Source organism: Panthera leo, chromosome A1, assembly GCF_018350215.1.
Source record: "Panthera leo isolate Ple1 chromosome A1, P.leo_Ple1_pat1.1, whole genome shotgun sequence".
Taxonomy (NCBI): domain Eukaryota; kingdom Metazoa; phylum Chordata; class Mammalia; order Carnivora; family Felidae; genus Panthera; species Panthera leo.
This window is the reverse complement of record NC_056679.1, coordinates 158,666,715-158,686,160: the sequence shown is the minus strand read 5'-3', so window position 1 is coordinate 158,686,160 and position 19,446 is coordinate 158,666,715. Positions and strand designations below refer to the sequence as shown.

The 19,446-nt window shown below is 37.1% G+C and overlaps 1 protein-coding gene across 1 annotated transcript in view; it reads left to right on the top strand.

Moving 5' to 3' along the window:
* Window positions 1–19,446, top strand: part of LIX1 (limb and CNS expressed 1) — a 59,961-nt gene that overhangs the window by 2,750 nt on the left and 37,765 nt on the right. Inside the window, exons 3-7 of the mRNA XM_042944289.1 lie at window positions 126–228; window positions 2,081–2,567; window positions 3,566–3,614; window positions 5,033–5,163; window positions 5,368–5,513. Of these exons, the coding sequence (XP_042800223.1) occupies window positions 5,051–5,163; window positions 5,368–5,513 (259 nt within the window). The 5' untranslated portion in view covers window positions 126–228; window positions 2,081–2,567; window positions 3,566–3,614; window positions 5,033–5,050. The remainder of the gene's footprint in view (window positions 1–125; window positions 229–2,080; window positions 2,568–3,565; window positions 3,615–5,032; window positions 5,164–5,367; window positions 5,514–19,446) is intronic.

The following is a 19,446-nucleotide window of genomic DNA, read 5'->3' as shown; positions in this document are numbered from 1 at the left end:
TATCATTCTCTAACTTGGTCTTTCTCTAGTTTTCAATTCGTAGAAACATAGGCCCCCTTTGTATGCAGTTTTCTATTCCTCTTTCAAACAAATTTTGAAAAGAAATATTTCTTCTGTGTCAACAGGATACATGCTAAGTGCAGTACTCTGATAGTGACTGCAAAGGAAGTGAAATGGAAATTATAGTTTACAGTGTGAAATGGATGGGCGCGAGGCTTTTATCTTAATGTAAGCATATCCATAAATATAGCCTGAATTGAATTAAGGGTATACTAATGATGCAATCTTTACAGGAAGTTTCATCTAAAATATATGGAGCTATGAAGTTAGTGGCTTGCTTGAACTTAGTTGATAGCCATCAACTAATCTCAGGTTTAAGTCATTTATTTACAGCCAATAAACATTCTTCCTGGGTTTGTTTTAATCTAATATTAATATTTTTTTTGTAGTCTAGGTTTTCATTTTACTTTGCTCATTACTGTTGCAAAGATTTAAACATTCCAAAGAACTCATACCCCAGAAACATGACCATCTAAAGGAAAAAAAAAAAAAAAAATGTTAGCTTCAATTAGTCTATCCTTTCTTTAAAGGAGACCTCAACTCTTTGCGTTTATTGAGAGGCTCAAAGACTCAGCTGGAGTTCAGACACCTTTTTTAGGATCAATCTGATCACTTTATAGCCACAACCTGTGTAAATTTTTTCTTCAACATGCAGCAAAATAAACTCCTGTACTGGATAGCAGAAGGTAGGGGGAGGGGATGGTTCCTGTGAGAAAATGCAAGGAGAGGGAGAGGAGCCCTAGTTATTACTAGATAAACTTTTATGAAAGAAAATATTGTTGTAAAATCCACTGGAAAAAGTCACTCCCAAAACAAAAAATGTTAAACTGTTTTTCTTTTTCTTTCAAAATATATATTATGCTGGAAGTCAGCCAGCCACAGTTAACAGTAATATGTTCAGTTTTCCACAGAACGCATACCTAATGACCCAAGGGCTTGGCATCAGTATCTCCAGTCTTGTAAATGAACATTCAAATTCTCTCACCTTACTAGTAAAACCTCCTCTGGTGATATCTTTGGCCTCTAAAGTATTTCTTAAAGAATCAATTTTTACTTCTCTTCCAGGACCAAATACCAAGACAGAGCTGGGTAATTGGTTACTTAAAATAGTCAAGATGACATGGGCTCATTCAGGCCCCCAAATATATATATGTAACAGAAGGTTTGGATAAATGGATGTACTTCATTGTGCTTTCTGGTTAAAAGTGTTGATTCTAACTGCCCTGACACAGATAAAGAGCAGTTCACTAGCAGTTTTATCTTGTGGGGAAGGATATTATTTTAAGAAAGCATTTTTTATAATATTGTATGAAAATGAAGAGATGTACATTCTTTTAATCTGTAAATGGGATATTAATCAATTTTCTACTTACCTTTCCACGTAGTTAAACAGATTAGTACTTACTGGTGATTTCCTAAATGTAGTGAAATATCAGGGTAAATATGTCTGAAATAAAGTTATTTTATGTTACCTGTGTCTTTTGAATTTGTCAGAACTTTTGTCAGAAGTTGCCTTTCCAACTGACCCTCTCATGAATACCTTGATTCAAATATCTCACTGACCTTTCCCAGTTAAGAGTTAACAAAGTTGATGTTAACCAGCTATTCATTCTTCACACTGGTGTCTTTAGTTTTGTTTAGCTAACACTAAACAGTCATTAGTTATTACCTCAGCAAAGTCACTTTCTTCAGGGCCTTGCCCTTCTTCACCCTCCAGAACACCCCTAGAAACGGTCCTGCACATAGGCAACCCTTGACCCTCTTGTGCCAATCCAGCTCTTAGGGCCTTCCACCCATCTCCCATTGGAATCTGGATGGATCTGCTATGTTCCCCATTGTTTTTGTAAAGGATTTACTGTCTCTGTTTATTTAACTGCATGACTTGAATTATTTTTCATTTTATTTACTTTATCTTAAATTGTAAATTTTTAAGAATCAAAGCATTAACAAGTAAGTGAAGAAATTATTTCAGAGAAGATAATCTTCCTGAATTTCAATCAGTGTCTTCTCCCTTCTTTAGGTACTTGATCCTCTAGAGATGAGTAGCTATAAGTTGGCTCAGGCTCAGTTACTGCAGTGGAGTCTGCATGCCTACATGCCTGGAATCTCACCATCTTCACTACAGCCTCACCTACAGGCCCATTCTCCTGTTTCACCTACCCCAGCCTCCTCCAGGACAGAACAGATCATGAAGTGAGGGGGCACAGAGGATAGTGGAGGTTCTTTCCTGTTTCTAACTAAAGATGATTCTTTTCATGCATTTATTATGTGTTTTAACATTCTGGGTGTTATTTCAATTGGTGACCCCCACTTTCTTATCATTTTTGTACCTGTAATGAACTACTTAACAAATATATTACTATAATGATAGGAATAAATTTTCTTTTCCTTACCAGCAAAATGATTGTTTCCATAGACGTTTTTGCTGCATTGTGCATGAAACGGTACAAAATATACCACCTTGATTTCTCATCTTCTCAAAGAGTTCTGTACTCCCTGGGAGCTTAGTAAGTGTGCTATTGCACTGAGTCTTTCCTTTTTACCATTGGGTGATAAGTTTTGATCACTAAATATATCAGTTGGATGGCATTTCTCACACATCTGAGTAGCATTCTAACAGGATTTGTAAAAACATCATTTTGGTTTTCACTGTAGTCTTCTACCCTTGTTTTAATACCTAAGTTTTGCTTTTGGCATATGCCTACAGTTGGCTGAGGTTGACAGTGAAATCTAACATGTGAACTGTAGAATCTGTACTAAATAGACAGGGGTATCTTAGGTTTTCCCACCTCCCTCATATACTTTCTACATTAAAGACATAAAAGGGTGAGAAACCCCTGAGTAGTTAGTTTAAACTGTCTTACAGTAACACTCTAGAGTGAGAAGTCTTTATGGATGGGCAAGGAATAAATGCTTAGCAGAGGATTTGGAAAACTTCTGTTGAAGCATTGGGCCTGATCAGAAAGAAGAAACTATACTATCCAACTAGAATTCTTTTTTCATTTTTTAAAATATAACTCAGTAAATATCATGATATTTTTACAAAGTTATCTTTGCAAAGCCGTTTTGGAGTTCTCTAAGCAGACCCTCAGTTTGTCTTTAGAAAAATCTTGTGGAAGTTGAAAGTTAATTTTCTTAACAAATTCTTACCTTTCATTTTAGTTAGCATTAATAATGAGTATCTTTGGGCTTTTTTGTTTTGTTTTATTTTGTTTGTTTTTGGATTTTTATTGTGTGTGTGTGTGTGTGTGTGTGTGTGTGATGAGTATCTTTGAACTCACCATATTAATTTGTGTTTCTCATATTGTTGAAAGGATATGAAGTTTACTATGGTTATTAGAAGTGATCTGTTTGAAGACCAGTCCAGCTTTTAGGAAATAAGTGTAAGAGTTTTCAGAAAGCTATAAAGTGTGTGATAATATTTGTGGCCATTTGTAATATAGCTACAGAATCATAAATGTTAGATCTGAAAGAAAGCATTCAGCTCAATCCCCTAATTTTCTAGATGAGGACTGTGAGCCCAGAGAAGACATGACTTCTTCAAAGTTATACAGGTAACAAATATCAAATCCTAGATTTTACTAATACAAAATTCAGTATTCTTTCCATCACAATACACAACCAAAATATTTTTATGTACTACTAAAGATAAGCCCATAAAAAGTCTATTTATTGACCAAAATCTCGGCATCGACCAGTTTTACATTATCAGATTCGCTCCTTTGAGAATTCCTGGCTCTCTAATGGGAACCTTATATGTTTTGGTTTCCAATTCAGTATCACACTGAAAGTACTTTCATTCATTTATACTTTGTGTCCAATAAATGTATAATTTTTTTTTTATCTACAAACCATCTAGCTTCTCTTTTAAATTATAAGCTCATGAATGGCAAAGATGCTGATGATTTCCTATTTGGTGCAGCCCATGTAAAGTAAAGTACACTTTGGAACCCTAAATAAGTGTCTTAACATGTAGTGCTACTTCTTTCACATCCTTTTTTATAATAATATCTTTTCACAGTGGGGCAGCCCCATGTCTCTGTCATATGTGACATATATTCCCTGTGGACATTTACTAAGTAATAGTCATTATGATAAGACTTATTGTGACAGCACCATTTCCTCTGTTTCCTTTTATTAAGCCCACCCTTCTACCATCTAGCTGAAGAAGCCTATTGCATGGAAAACATTTTACTTTTATTTTGTCGTTAAAGGACTGTTTTCAGTTAATCATGCAACACAACATAGTTATGGAATCTGGAAATGGGAGAGCAATCTCTTGTGCCAACTCCGAAAAAGTATTTTAAATAAAAGTAAAGTAGTCCTTAACAAGTCTTCAATAAACTATCATAGGTTATAGCCATTAAAATCAGTTCTTTTATATGTGTTATGAATCCTAATTATTGCAATGGAATCTCATGACATGTTTACGTCTCCTGTGGAAAGACTATTTAACCTTGTCGTGAGTGGTATGGGAAATAGAGAAAGAATCTGTTAAGGTATGTTAGTAACTACCTATATTCTATTGAAAAAAATATATATTTTTGCTTCTTCTGAAATTTTAATAGAAAGAATTACCACGAAATAAAAGGAAGTGAATGATATCAGAATTCATTAAACTCAATCTTGGGAATGATTTTCCTTGAAGAGTCAAAACAAAAACAAACATTCCTAGGCAAGCCAAAAGACAGTACCAAGGTTTTATTTGCCACTACCCATCATAAGTGACAATAACATGGGTGATGGGGAAAAAAAAAAAAAGAAAAACAACTTTTAAACTTGGCTCCCAGAGAGATGCCCCTGAATTCAAATAGCATAATCTGGTCCCTGGCTATATCCATACTCTTTATAGCACTTCTTTACCAAAGAAGAATTTAGATTATACTAATTCTGAACTGAAAGTCCTGAGCTGGAAATTTCTTTGTTACTAAGGTAATTTCTTTGACAAATAACCTTCTTGATTTTATACCAGGGGACAGCACATTTGAAGATGGAGGACCAAAAGAAATACCCAAGTCGGAAAGCTGCACACCATTCAGGCAGAATCTGGTTGGAGAGGAAAACTGGTCTCATGATTAGCGAGCTTCCCCAGCTAGCCTGTAGGTGGGTGTGTTTAACAGAAGGAAGCAATGGGAACCCGCCTGTCAGCCAGCCTTTAGAGCTAATTAGCTCAGCATACAACAAAGATAAGTGAGCCTGGGAGGAGGGCCCCCTGAGGGGTCTTTAGATTCTGGGAAATGTCTGATTGGCAGATGTTAAAAGGGATTCTTTGGTAATCCTGTGCATCAATGAGCTGCACAAATTCAGTCCAGGACTGCAAGAATTCAGGCATGAGGACACTGTGCAGCAGGCTCACACAGGCAGACCCAAGATGGACAGAACCTTGGAATCCCTGAGACACATCATTGCCCAAGTCTTGCCTCACAGAGACCCGGCTCTAGTCTTCAAAGACTGTAAGTACTGAAGGGGAAAAAGTTTTCTGAAAATAGTCCTAAACGTCTAGTCACATCCTATTTAAGTATGATTTCTCCTAAATCTCTGTAGTCGTGTGCTGTGGTCTAAGTGATATTTAACTTGTTCCTGACTTCAGTCAGGAGAATGATTTCATTTCACCTACGGGTATTAGTTGCTGGGTTATTTTGTCAGTGATACATCTTGCTAACTGTTTGGAAGTCTTTCCTAAAATATAAGCCTTGCCTAAGACTTAATGAACTCTTCCAGATGCTTTTTTAAATAAAACACGGCTGATTGCTAATGAGATTAAAACTAAAAATAACTTAGAAATGATAAATACTCTATATTTGTTAACCTGTTTCACCCTCCATAACATGTTAACTGTGTTAAGTCAAATATTGTGTTTGTCTGAAAATTTTTATTGCAAACAAACAACAATAAATCACCAGTGAGCTCTTAAATTTTGGTAACAAATTATAACACTTTAGTTAAAAGGCCAATAAAATTAGCCTTCCCATATCTGCAATGTCCCTATCCCCCCAAAATCTAAACAGCTATGGCAAAGTTATTTCAAAATCTTTTTTAATGATTATGAAAAATAATTCAATCAAGCTTCCCAATTCTAGCAATACTATTATACCATTTGTCATGTAACTTAGTTTCTGGAACCAATTTGATTTCCTGCTGCTGCAAAACAGACTATCTTCATGTTGTATCTTATCTACAGTGAGTTTCATATTACAAAGGGCTTCTGAAATAGAATTTTGCTATGGAACTGCCCAAAAGGTAAAATGCATATGGAATTTTTTTTTTTCTTCAATAAGTTACAGCTTTCTTTGTGAATCTTGTTATGTTTGTCTCCATCAAAACATCAATGCTTTGGATTTTTGCTCTCTGATTGCTGAATAATGTTAGTTTCCAGATGTCCTTTTAGTTTATATTTCTCATATGTGTGATGAAGAAAAAGAAATGTTGGGCCATTTTATCCTATAAAATTTTCTTCTTAGAAATAAAATTGTAACCAGTATGCCCTTTAATGCATAGTGGAAGCCCTTTATTTCCTTCCTCTCTACCTTCCTACCTTTCTTCCTTCTGTCTTTTTTTTTTTTTTATATTTTCTTCAAGCATATGTCAATAGCTATGCTAGACTAATGAAAATCACTCCCTCCCCCAGTCTAGCCTGGAGTCTATTCAGGTTTGGTGTGTTTCTTTAAGTGAAAAGGGAAGGAAAGAATGTCTTTCTCTTACAATAGCACTGAATTCACTAGTGAAGGGTAAAAGGGCCCTTGACCTGCTCAAAGCTTTGGATAAATTGTATAGAGCCAGGGGTCTTATACTGTGGATTTGGAGAATGGAAGCAGAAAAAAAAAAAAAATAAAATAAAATAAAAGAAAGAAAGAAAGAAAGAAAGAAAAAAAGAAAGAAAGAAAGAAAGAAAGAAAGAAAGAAAGAAAAAAAGAAAGAAAAAGAAATAGAGGAGCAATTTTTCACCAAATTTCTTGTCAATTCAAGAAGTTTACTCTGAAATTATATGGTCTACTTTTTAAGTTGAACTAAATCCCAGGAATTGTTTACAGTTTAGCCAAGAGAATAAAATAGAAAAAGGGTTAAAATAAAATATGCATTATGTTCTGTCATTCAGACCTTTGCAGGAACTCTTTTCTATGGAAAAATAAAGAAGTGTCCAATTTTATATATTTCATTCTTTAACATAGAACCTAAATTTGATCAGATAGCATTGCCTGTTTACCCTGGAATAAGCTGTACTCTGCAACTGCTCGCATGGCTTAATAGGTGTGAGTATTAAACTGCTGATCCTCTCCCTTCAGGTGTTTCTAATCTGAAAAATGACTGAATGAAAGTAAGCCAAATGGCAAATTTCTGTGCCAGCGGTTTTTTATAACATTGAAACATCCAACCACTTACCATCCTCATGGAATAAATGGGAACAGGCTTACACACTTTCTGGAGCAGGACATCAAAAGTCTGCCTGGGGGTTATGCCATGCCTTGGCAACCTATCACGCACGTGCCAGAGTTTAGCACGTGGACTCATTTTCTTTGGCACACCCAAAAACTGCTGCCACCACACTCATCTTTTACACAGCTTGTAAAAAGCTGCCATCAGCCTTGAACAGCAGGTTCTGAGCAGCCTCCTCTCCTCCTAGTCACTCCTGGCCCCCTTTCCCCCAACCCAGTCCAGTCTCTTCCTGCTATAAGGAAAGGGCTAAGCACTTGGGCACATCACTGCCAAATCCTTAAGAAAAATTGCTACCTTGCTTTCCTGCAAGATGAAAAGCCAATCCAAGAATTTTTAAAACCCAGAACAGTTGAACAAAGGAGCATTAAAACACACACACACACACACACACACACACACACACACACATACACACACACCACATACTCTAAAAATGTTTTTCTTAATTTCTCTTCTATAAATGCAAAGAAAGTTTTTTTTTTCTCTTCATTCTTCAGAAACACATAATACAAGGGATGTAAATGATCATTCGATTAATTTTATGCCTTCAGTGGCTTTTGGTTTGTTTAAAAACAAGCAATTGTAAATTGAATTTTCTCTTCAAGTTGGTCAGGAAAAGCACCCAGAGAATTTTCTGGTCTGAGATGGATACACATGGGGATAGTTATATTCATTTAAAGAAATATTATTTGGATGCTTTTCTTAGCATCCCAAGTGGCATTTTGCAATGAATTAAATCTCTCATTTGTTTTAGACAAGGTGTTCATCCAGCAATAGTTGCAATTTTTTTTTAATTTTCTTTCCTGGAAAGAAATGAATTCCATAACAATTTTTTTTCTGTTTCCCCCTATTTCACGTTTCAAATAAAAAACAATGCAAAGACATTTAAATAAGGTCAGCTCTCAATTTGAAATTTGCTCATCTAAGCTGACACTGGACTGTTCTCCACTACCTAAATGTCTCACATTTGTAACAAGTAGCACTAGGAATCTCTACACCACCATACAGAATCTCTTTGCTGAGAAATTAAGGCATATATCCATGTTGCCTTCCATTCTTGGCTTTGTGTAACATTCAGTTTCTTTTCATTTGTCATATGTCACAACCAAAGATGAGCTATCCTAAGAGCAGCCCTTGTCAGCTCTTTTGAGAGTGTGTGAGAGCTTACTATTTATTTACCACTGTTTGACAGTTCCTCATGTGCTTTCTCAAAGGAAATCCACATGATTTCAAGATGGCTGAACATTCAGATTCTTCTGAGTGTTAACTTTTCACATGACAATACCATAATATGTTTATCTGCCATCTTTGGGCTCTCTCTTTATCCATGCATAGTAATGCTAGGGTATCAAGTTCTCATCATGTGATGACAGGCACTATGCTAGGAACGTTTATTCACAACAAACCAGTAATGTAGGTACTATTGTTAATTATAGATGAGGGAACTGAGTCTCATGAAGTTAAGGTGACTTGCCCAAGGTCATACTGTTAAATGAGTGATACAGCCAGAATTCAAGTACTGTATTCCAATTCCTCACCTTTAGCCACTACAAAACTACAAGACAACTATTGGCTCCCAGAGGTGTTATATAACCATGTCATTTGTGCTGTTATAGGAAAACGAGGGAGGGGACAGGGAGGAGGATTGAAATGACCTCTTTTGGAAGTATGGAGGGAACCCACTAAATAGGCACATCTGAACAGGAATATGACAGGAGGGTCAGAGGGGAAGGGCATGTTTGATGAGAAAGAACAGCTTGTCCATAGAAGCTAAGGCAATACAAGAACAAGGCATTAGGGGAGGTGGAGACAAGGTGGTAAAGGCAGGTGGAATGATGCAGAAGTGCAGGCAACAGGGAGTCTTCAGAGTTAGCAGTGATCCTAGATTAGTTATGCAACTTTATGGTTTTATGTTGCATTGGGAAAAATATTATATTGACATCTTTTGGAGGCACACTTCCTCATGCTAAGTTAGGGAGAATTTAACTTTTTCAATGGCGAAAATCCTTTTGCCTATTCAGGCAAGATGCAAGATGTGTGAATATAAACATGCCTGTAGTGAGAAATCACTTTGACTTAACTGAAAGCCCAAATCAAGGCAAACTTTATTAAAATAGATTGTTTAAAAAACTATCTTAGTTATCATTTAAGCCATGAGAATGTTTTAGTTTCCAGCATTGACTGATAAAGTGATATTAGATTTCATTAATATGTTTTACGCCCAAATTTCATCGTGAAAAAATGAGACGTTTCCTTCCTAATCATTGCACAATTAGAAAATGTCTCACGTATTTGAGGTGCATTAACTTCCATTTGGGAAACGTTTTTCGGCATGAAAGGTTTTATTTATATCAGATAGGTGAATACTTCAAAAGGTTCATTTTTACCCTTTGAAAAAATTGGACCAGACTATAAAGTTATTAAAACCATGTTAGTAATCATGGTTCTGGCTGTATGCAACCCAAGAGAGCAAAAATTCTCAAGAGTAAAGTATTTTCTCTATCCCATGCTTTTTAGTGGAGTTATCTGAAATCTATAAATTTGATGATACATTTATGGGTTTTGCATTTCACAGAAAGAAATGGAGTAGGATGTAAGGGATGAAGGTCCTTATGCAGTAAAATCTCTACACATATTGCACTACATTCCACCACAAAGTGTGCCTAAAAGAATATGGTTAAAAAAAAATCTCACTGCTCACTAGCTTATTTCAGATTAATGATTGAATCTTAATTACAATAATTTTAGCATCTAAACTGTGAAGCCTGTTGAAGCCTATTGAAATGCTAATTTTACTTTATTACAGGATACAACTAGAAACAATTATATAACTATACTAAGAAACAAATGCAGATTTTGGTTCAGCTATCAGTGGCATAAACACTGTTTCCTAACTCTTTTTTCAGTATATATACATTTGGTAGAATTTAAATACTAAAAGTATCAGCCCCAGAGGAAAACTTTTCAAAATGGGGAAAAAAAAAAAGTGGCTTCTTGATCACTTAATGGCCATCTGTCTTAATACATTTATTTCTTAATACATAAGTAAGATTTAACAAATCAAAACAAAATATGATCTATATCCATCCTGTGATCAAATCTAGAACTTCTTCATGGTCTGCTGTCTCATCTCAACATAGGTTTTTTTTTGTAGCAGTTAAGATTTGTTAGCCTGATCTCAACTTTAACAACTTCTGAAACTCATGTGTTAAGTTACAGCCCATAATAGGATACAGCTGCACAAGGGTGAGTTTCTAAGTCATGATTTTTCTGTTTAAATGATACGGTTTTACTGATTATGTGCTACAGATTGATTTAAGAAATGTAAGACAACTTTAGAAGCCTTTCATAAAAGAATCTTCTGTATTTAATACATTTCATATTGAAGTTTTAACCCCAAAGGCTCTTACTTCTTTGCCTCCATGTTCAAATGCTCATATACGTTTAGTCTGTCAAGGTAGTTAAAACAATCTTATTTTAAATTAAAAAGAAAAAGATTTTTATTGAAAGTTTAATATTGACAATTGTCAATAACATTGACAAAATATTACACTCCCTGTAGTTCTCTATATTCTTTCTCTTGTGTTCATGGAATGCTATTTGAATTATGGTTTGGCTTTTTTTTTTTTTTTTCCTGCTGCGATGATAATCAGTTGATCCCTATTTTGATCTCATCCCATCAGGCAGCTGTGGGAACCCGTCATTTAGTCACCAGTCCTTTGACCCTTATGGCCTATATTATATAGTTTACATTTCTCTTGTGCAATATGAGTTGTAGCTTTGCTAGCATGTTTTTGTCCACACCTAGGTTGGATGTCCCAGGAGGGCAAAGCCATACCTTGCACTTCCATGTGCTCTCCCACAGGGTCAGGCACCTAACAGGTGCACAAAAGACATTTTTGGTTGCTGATTGATTTGTTTTCTTCCTCACAAAAAGAGGAGAATATTTTTCCTATTGTCAGGTGTTCTCCTTTATTATAAAATAAACTGTACCTGAACCTTCTAAAACATCATACAGTGATACCTGAAACACAGCCTAATTGCATGCATGGCTAAACTGACAACCATATGAAATAGGATGGAGGAAAAAAGGACTCTGGAAATAAACACCCTCTTCAAACAACTTCCCCAGAGCACTGCCTGGGGTTGGTCATGGTAGAGCACCTCCAATCATTCCATATTCCACATTGGCACAATAACTTAGATTACCAATCCTTATATTCATCCTCAGGGTCTAACCTTAACCCTGGGTCACCAAAGGCCTTGCACCATGCTCTTTAGGGCCAAACTCTGTCTATGCCTCATACTTTACATAAACCCTAGTTAGACAGCTATTGCAGAGTTGTGAAAGGCTTTTTTTTTTTTTTTTTTAATGATTATTTACTTTTGAGAGAGAGAGGAGTGGAGAGGGGCAAGAGAAAGGGAGACACAGAATCGGAAGCAGGCTCCAGGCTCTGAGCGGTCAGCACAGAGTCTGATGGAGAGCTTGAACTAAGAGCCGTAAGATCATGACCAGAGCCAAATAACCAGCTGAGCCACCCAGATGCCCCGTGAAAGCATTCTTATAATGACTATATCTAGGAAAAGTACATTATACACCTAAAGCCACATATGCACAGATTGAGCATTTTAACTAAACAGAATTGGTCAGCAAAGCAACCAGTGTTTTTTTTTTAAATCTTTGATTAGTTATCTAAAATTAATAGTCCTACAAAGTCTCTTAAATACAGTGTAATGTCAGTGCCTAATGGAACATGAGAAAGATATATACTTCCTGATTGATTAAATAGATTACATCAGGTTTTTATTCTATGTAGCTTTGTGATTAGATGACATCATCTGACCATGATGCACATATAAACCACACATGGGAACTCAGGCATGCTGCTGATGCTGTTTAATTCTGGTATACTTCATGATCTTTTATTTTATTTTAATTTGTCTTTGTGATTCCCTTTTGCTCCTTCATAGTCTTTCCCCTTTGCCTTCTTTAAAAAAATTACTCAGTACTTCCAAAGATATAAAAAATAAATGTAATTTACTTTAAAATTTTTTTAATGTTTATTTATTTTTGTTTAATTATTTTTGAGAAAGAGAGACAGAGTGTGAGCAGAGAGAGAGAGGGAAACACAGAATCTGAAGCAGGCTCCAGGCTCCAAGCTGTCACCACAGAGCCCAATGTGGGGCTTGAAGTCACAAACTATGAGATCATGACCTGAGCCGAAGTCAGATGCTTAACCAACTGAGCCACCCAGGTGCCCCCAAAATAAATGCCATTTAAATGTCTCGCCAAATCATATACAGTTCAGTAACTTTAAATTCTGAAGGTTGGGGCGCCTGGGTGGCTCAGTCCGTTGAGCAGCTGACTTCAGCTCGGGTCATGATCTCGCAGTCTATGAGTTCGAGCCCCGCGTCGGGCTCTGTGCTGACAGCTCAGAGCCTGAAGCCTGTTTCAGATTCTGTGTCTCCCTCTCTCTGACCCTCCTCTGTTCATGCTCTGTCTCTCCCTGTCTCAAAAATAAATAAAAGGTTAAAAAAAAATTAAAAAAAAAATTCTGAAGGTCAAAATTAAGCCAAAAAGAATGAGATACTTTTTTTGTACATTTTGGACAATCTCCCAAGATGTTAACTTTGTAAAACAACCCAAAGGATCATTTCAAGAAAAATGTTCAGGGAAGAGCATGGGGACCACAGCAGAAGAAAAGAAAAAGCCAACAAAAGGAGAAACAAACCAGCTTTCCAGCTGCTGAAGGAGCTAGGCACTGATTCAAGTGCATTCCTAAAAGAAAGTTCCTCTCCTGGGAACAAAGTAATACTCCAAGTTGTCTCAGTCCTGCTGTGTAGCTGTGGCTACCTTTGAAAGAGTGTCTACACATAAGAAAAAGGGGCCCAGGATTCCTACACGTTGTACCCAACCTGACACACAAGCTGTGCCAGCAAGATTCCCCTGGCCAGATCAAAACCCGGCAGAACCTGAGGATGGTTATAAATAATGAGACAACTAGGTCTGTTGGTCAGTGTCCTGGAGTTTACCAAGCCAAATGCAAGACCCAAAGGTATCCCATTTTACTACCCATTTGGCACGAATCATAAATTGGCATCACACCTTGAGCTTGCCCCTTAGATTATTTGGGGGATCTTTTTCTATTTGTCCTCAAAAAAACTAAGAAATCACATTTGGCAAGAGCAAGCTGTACGTGATTGAACTGCTAGAATAGAAAATACTAATTAACTTTATTTTAAAATATCACCTGCTAAGGCTAATTTAATTAAAGATTATATTAAAATATTGCATAACATAAATCCATCTGTTTAGAGGCAGAGAATCAATTTAAAAATATGTTAATCATCTTGAAAGCCTCTTAATGATTTATCCTTAAATGGTAGCCTTTCCAATTTGTCTTAAACTGTTTTTGGCAAGTGATATTTTACCCAGCTAGAATTTTTTCTCTGTAAGGCAGAAAAGAAATTGGTTCTTTTTTTCTGGTAGATTTATAACATACTTTTAAGATCCCTTTTTGCTAGAAAATGAATCTTTTCCACTTAGGACTTATCTCTTATTAGGTAGTTGAACTGGGCAACAAACTATAATGTTTCTATTTTCCTGAAGCATAAACAGTCATTAAGCATTAATTTTAAGTGAAAGTTAGCCCCTGTCATGTTTGCTAAAAGCAGTTGTATTGCCTTTAGCATCCATTATAAAGTGAATAATATGGACAAACATCTCTGTTTCCAGATTTTGAGATGTAGCATTTCATCCATTTATTTTCTGGCTATTATGAAGCTTTGTCTTTACCAGCAAATAGTATCAAAAGAGGCCTCCCTTTACCATTTCTGAACTTTTTGCATATTTTGGAAATAAATAGCACAATGTGTACAATTAGAGAATTTTCAGACTTGCAGACTTTTTTTTAGAATGTTTAATGATGTGGTTTCCAACCCAGGAACAATCAGTTTCAAAGATGCCACATGCACGCATATAATCATGCCTTTTTCTTTCTTCCATCACCTTCTCTAATCACAAATAATAGCTAATGCTCTAATGCTTACTATGTGTGAGGCTCTATTCTGACATTTCCCACTTAAGCCTAACAGAAACTGTGTAGTAAGTACTGCATGTTACAGTTAGAACTGGAGTAGTTAAGTAGGTACCTTTGAGTGGTAAAGACAGGATTCAAACCCAGGCATTCTGACTCCAGGTTCCATGCTTTTAACTACTGAGTAAACTGCCTGCCAGTTGATAAAAGGTGGAGAGAGAAGACACAGTATACATTTTTTTGTGTTTGAACCAGTGTCTGTATTTGCGGATTCTTCTATAACACGCTCTATAATCCTTGGACATTTACATTCTATACATCTCAAAATGCCCATATGAAAACATAGATCATTTCTCCCTATTGGCATCTGCATCACACGCATCCAATCCGTGAAAATGACAAGCTCCAAATTTGTAGGATAAAAGCCCTCTGAGTGTCTGGTGATTGATGATCTTATCTGAAGGGGATTTGTGCTCCTTCCAGGCTGCAGAATGAGCCCTCTCTCGCCTGCCTCATCTCTTACCCACTTCTCATAGATTTTTATGCCTGAATTCCTCCCAGAAACCCTCTCTTTGGTTCACTCAGATGTACAAGAGCAGCCATACATTCTCTCCAAGTGTCTGTGCTTGTGTCTTCATGGATGGAGTCACCACAAGCAGCACAGCACCTTAGGCAAAGACAAAGGGCAAGGGACTCTGTGCTCCTGCCTTTCTCACCCACTTGGGTAAAGCTGGGGCACTAGGCCAGTGGGGTTCATTTCCAGTTATTAAAGGAAGCTAAGTCCTCTTACCCTGTCTCCTATCAAATCATACCCCTTTCCTAATGGCACCCTTTCCTATGCCCTCTTAAACAATTCCTTGGCTGACACATTATTTTTCTTACTCTGTTTGTCAAGCCATCCTTACTCCTTGGAGAGCACAGCTTCTTTCTCATCATGGTCTATATCTCATTCTTCTGAAGTGGCTCAGCTTAGGCCTTCCTCCAGGGCAGACTTTTCCTGAACTTTTCAGTCCACATTCATTTGCTTTCCCCCTGTGTGGATTGAATTCTTGTGCCATAAATTTTTAGGTTTTAAATATTACTTTAAAAACATCTCTGTTCTACAATGTAGCACTCTAATATTTTCTTCACCAATTATATTATCATATATTATTTCTGCAATCAAACTGTAAATTTTTATGGGAAGAAGCCTGTTATGAACTTCTTTTTTAAATCCATATCATCAAGGTCATGGTCATCAGATAAACTATGCCAGTCAGTACACATTGTTGGTTAATTATGTTCCACTAATGCCAGAAGCTACTTTCAAATCCTTTTCAACACATTGCTCTAGGCAAGTCAGCCTAAGTGTGTTTGAGTTGGCACTCTAAGACAAAATTACTTACCATCTCTATTCAGGGGTTTTCTAAACTCTACTTTTTAAGAAAGTGAAGACCTTGTTACAAAGTGAGTAACAATCATGTGTCTACTCTGACCAGGCTTCATCTTTCTGCCCCTACTCCACCATCTCCAGCTGAGGCATGGCTGCCACCACCATATCCATGCTGTGTGAGCACCACAGTGGTTCATACATGAAACCTCCTATTCTAGAAGGAAGTCTTGACCTCTCTAGGAATTTTAGTGACTTCACTTACCTTCTACACACTCATTCAGTTGCACTCAAATGGTTCAGAAAGGTAGAGTTTTCTTATATTCCAAGTGAATTCCACAATTGCTTCCAGATGAATGGCCCTGTGGTGTATACCAAGAAGGCTACAGAAAAGAATGAACCAGAGTCCCTGCCCTCCAGAATCTCACAGTCTGCTGTGAGTTAAATAACAGAAAACTGTATTCTGTAAGATGAATGCATTTCATTCCTCTAGCCAGAAAGAAGTCCAGCCAAGTCTGACTTTATCAGTTTAGCCTGGAACACCACATCCATTTCATTAGCATGGTTTAGAGGAGATTAAGTGCTAAGACACAAGGCCACTAATGGAATGAGAGCTCAGAAAAGGAGATCCATATGGGCTGGAACCCATGAGTAAGGCATGATAGAATAGGTGGTATTTCCTCTGAAGTATGGGAGTAAGTTGGATGGATAGAGGGGAGGAGCAGAAACAACACTCCTGGGAGAACTTGAACCAAAGGACAGGTAAAAAATAAGAACTATATGTTCAGGAACAAGTAAAGACACTGCTTTGCTGAAACTGATTGGGGGTTTCTATAGAAAGGATCAAAGGTTGGATGGTCAAGGTATTCCACATTGTTGGATGTCTTCACTGGTCATCTGCCTTCTGTGAAATCCTTAATGCTCATCTTTTTATAATCAAAAAGAAAGCTTGAGGAAGGGAAAAATGAAATCCTCATTTATGAAAGATTTTTTTGGAGATTGAATTACCACTCTGAAAACTCTGTCATATTCAAGTTTCAAAACACAATGACAAAGAAAGTAGCCATACTAATAATGCCTATAAATTACAATGCAAATTGTCTTGTTGATACACAAAATAATCAAAACTTCCAAAGTGGTTTATGTTAGTTCAGGCTATTGCAACAAAATACCATAGACTGGTTGGCTTAAACAACAGAAATTTATTTTCTCATAGTTCTGAAGGCTGGGATGTCTAAGATCAAGTTTTCAGCATATTTGCTTCCTGGTGATAGCACTCTTCCTGGCTTGCAGATGGCTGCCTTCTTGCTGTATATTCACATCACCAAAATAGGAAGCTCTGGTGTCTCTTTCTGTTCTTATAAGGGCACTAACCCCATCATGGGGACCCCAACCCAATGACCTAATTTAAACCTAATTACCTCCCCAAAGCCCCATCTTCTAATACCATCATCCTGGGGGTTAGGTCTTCAACATATGGATTTGGTGATTGGGGGAAGGAAGGATAGGTAGGAGGCACAAATATTTAGTCCATATCAGGGTCAATCACTTGTGTCTGAGAAAGCAATTTGGGGAAATGCAAAGGATTAAGAAGTTTGATGTGCACAGTAAATTCAGAGGTTTAATTCCTTTCTTTACTCTCAGATGTTATAAACTGATAGAAGTCACAAAAAAGAACTAAATTTCATGCTATTATTCTTAGGCCCTCCCCAACATTTCTCTCTCCTTCTACTCCTCTCACACCCCTAGTCTCAGCCATTTGATATTCTATTTCTTTGTAGTAATTTTACCAGTTTAACATCAGTTACCTTGAAAAACATAAAACCACTGATGACCTGTGGGTATTATACTGTGAACTAGGAGGGATGCTCAGTTTGTCCTGACTCCAGCATCAGGCAAATTGTTAACCATCTACCTTATCCCAGTCTAGCTGAGGATGCACTACCTCTCTCATATTGTGTCCAGATTCACTGTGGATGACCAATTTATCTTGTCCTGGCTGTGGATAAAGACCTTTTTCTTTAGTGTCCATTAAAACAAAGTAGAAAGTTAAAAAAAAAAAAAAAACTTTACTAAACTTTGAGAGGAATAATGCATAACCAAAAATGATATGTTCCAAACTATAGCTTCTTGACATTAAGATGGAGGGCATAATCAGGCAGAGAATTGACCTTGACTTTTGCTCATGGCCCTCTGCCCAGGAAACCTGTCCAAGCTCCTCATCAGTCTTTTATCATTTCCTCTTCTTCCTCTTGTTTCTCCGTTAGTCATCCTTACTTGAAAGAAGGGACTAGAATGGGAGGCCCAGTCACTGCCCTCTCTGAGGTATACAATCAGTGGGTATTTACACCATTGCTTTAAACCAGAGCAAAGTGTTGGTTGAAGATTGGTCATCAGGATACCTGTTCACATCCTGGCTGCTCATTCATTATGACAGTTCCAAGCTGGAAACATGTCATATAACCTGAATGAAAAAATACAAATATTGGCCTTTGCTTTATTTGACTTTGTCAAGAATGTGTCAAAAAAAAAAAAAAAATGCCCCCTGGGAAAACATAGGTGAGGTAATTCTTGTGGAGAGCCTCACATTGCCAACAGCCTCACAAATGCAGCACATCTTTTATGCTTTGATGATATTCAAATACTCAACTAATATTAATTATGCTCATACTATGTTCCAGACTCAGTGGAAAGAAAAAATGATGTAATTCTTCCTCTAAAGAGCACTGTCTTCAGTAGAGGTAGGCACACATGAAAACAACTTAAACTCTGCCATAATTAGAGAGTGTCTCAGAATGAACAAAGAGCATAGATTATAAACTCAGCACTAGGTTAAAAATCCCAAGTTTAAGACTTAGTAGCTGTTTGATTGTACCTTGAGCATCTTTAATGTCTAATCTATAAGTTGTGGATGATAATGCCCAGTTGTAGGGGATGTTATAAAGATTAAAAGAGACAAGGTACCTGGGTAGCTCAGTCAGTTAAGCGTCTGACTTTGGCTCAGGTCATGATCTCACAGTCCGTGAGTTTGGGCCCCACGTCAAGCTCTGTGCTGACAGCTCAGAGCCTGGAGTCTGCCTCGGATTCTGTGTCTCCATCTCTCTCTGCCCCTCCCCTGCTCATGCTCTGTCTCTCTCTGTCTCAAAAATAAATAAAAACATTAAAAAAAATAAAGAGTAAATGAGAAAATGCATAGTGCCTGGCTTATAATAGGTACACATGGATATCAGAATAGCAACTTCTTCCTATAACAGGACTTCTCAAACTTTAATGTGCATCAGATTGCCTGAGAATCTTGTTAAAAATGCAGATTCTGAGGGCGCCTGGGTGGCTCAGTAGGTTAAGTGTCCGACTTCAGCTCAGGTTGTGATCTCGTGGTCCGTGAGTTCGAGCCCCGCGACGGGCTCTGTGCTGACAGCTCAGAGCCTGGAGCCTGTTTCAGATTCTGTGTCTCCCTCTCTCTGACCCTCCCCCATTCATGCTCTGTCTCTCTCTGTCTCAAAAATAAATAAAAGTTAAAAAAATTTTTTTTTTTTAAATGCAGAT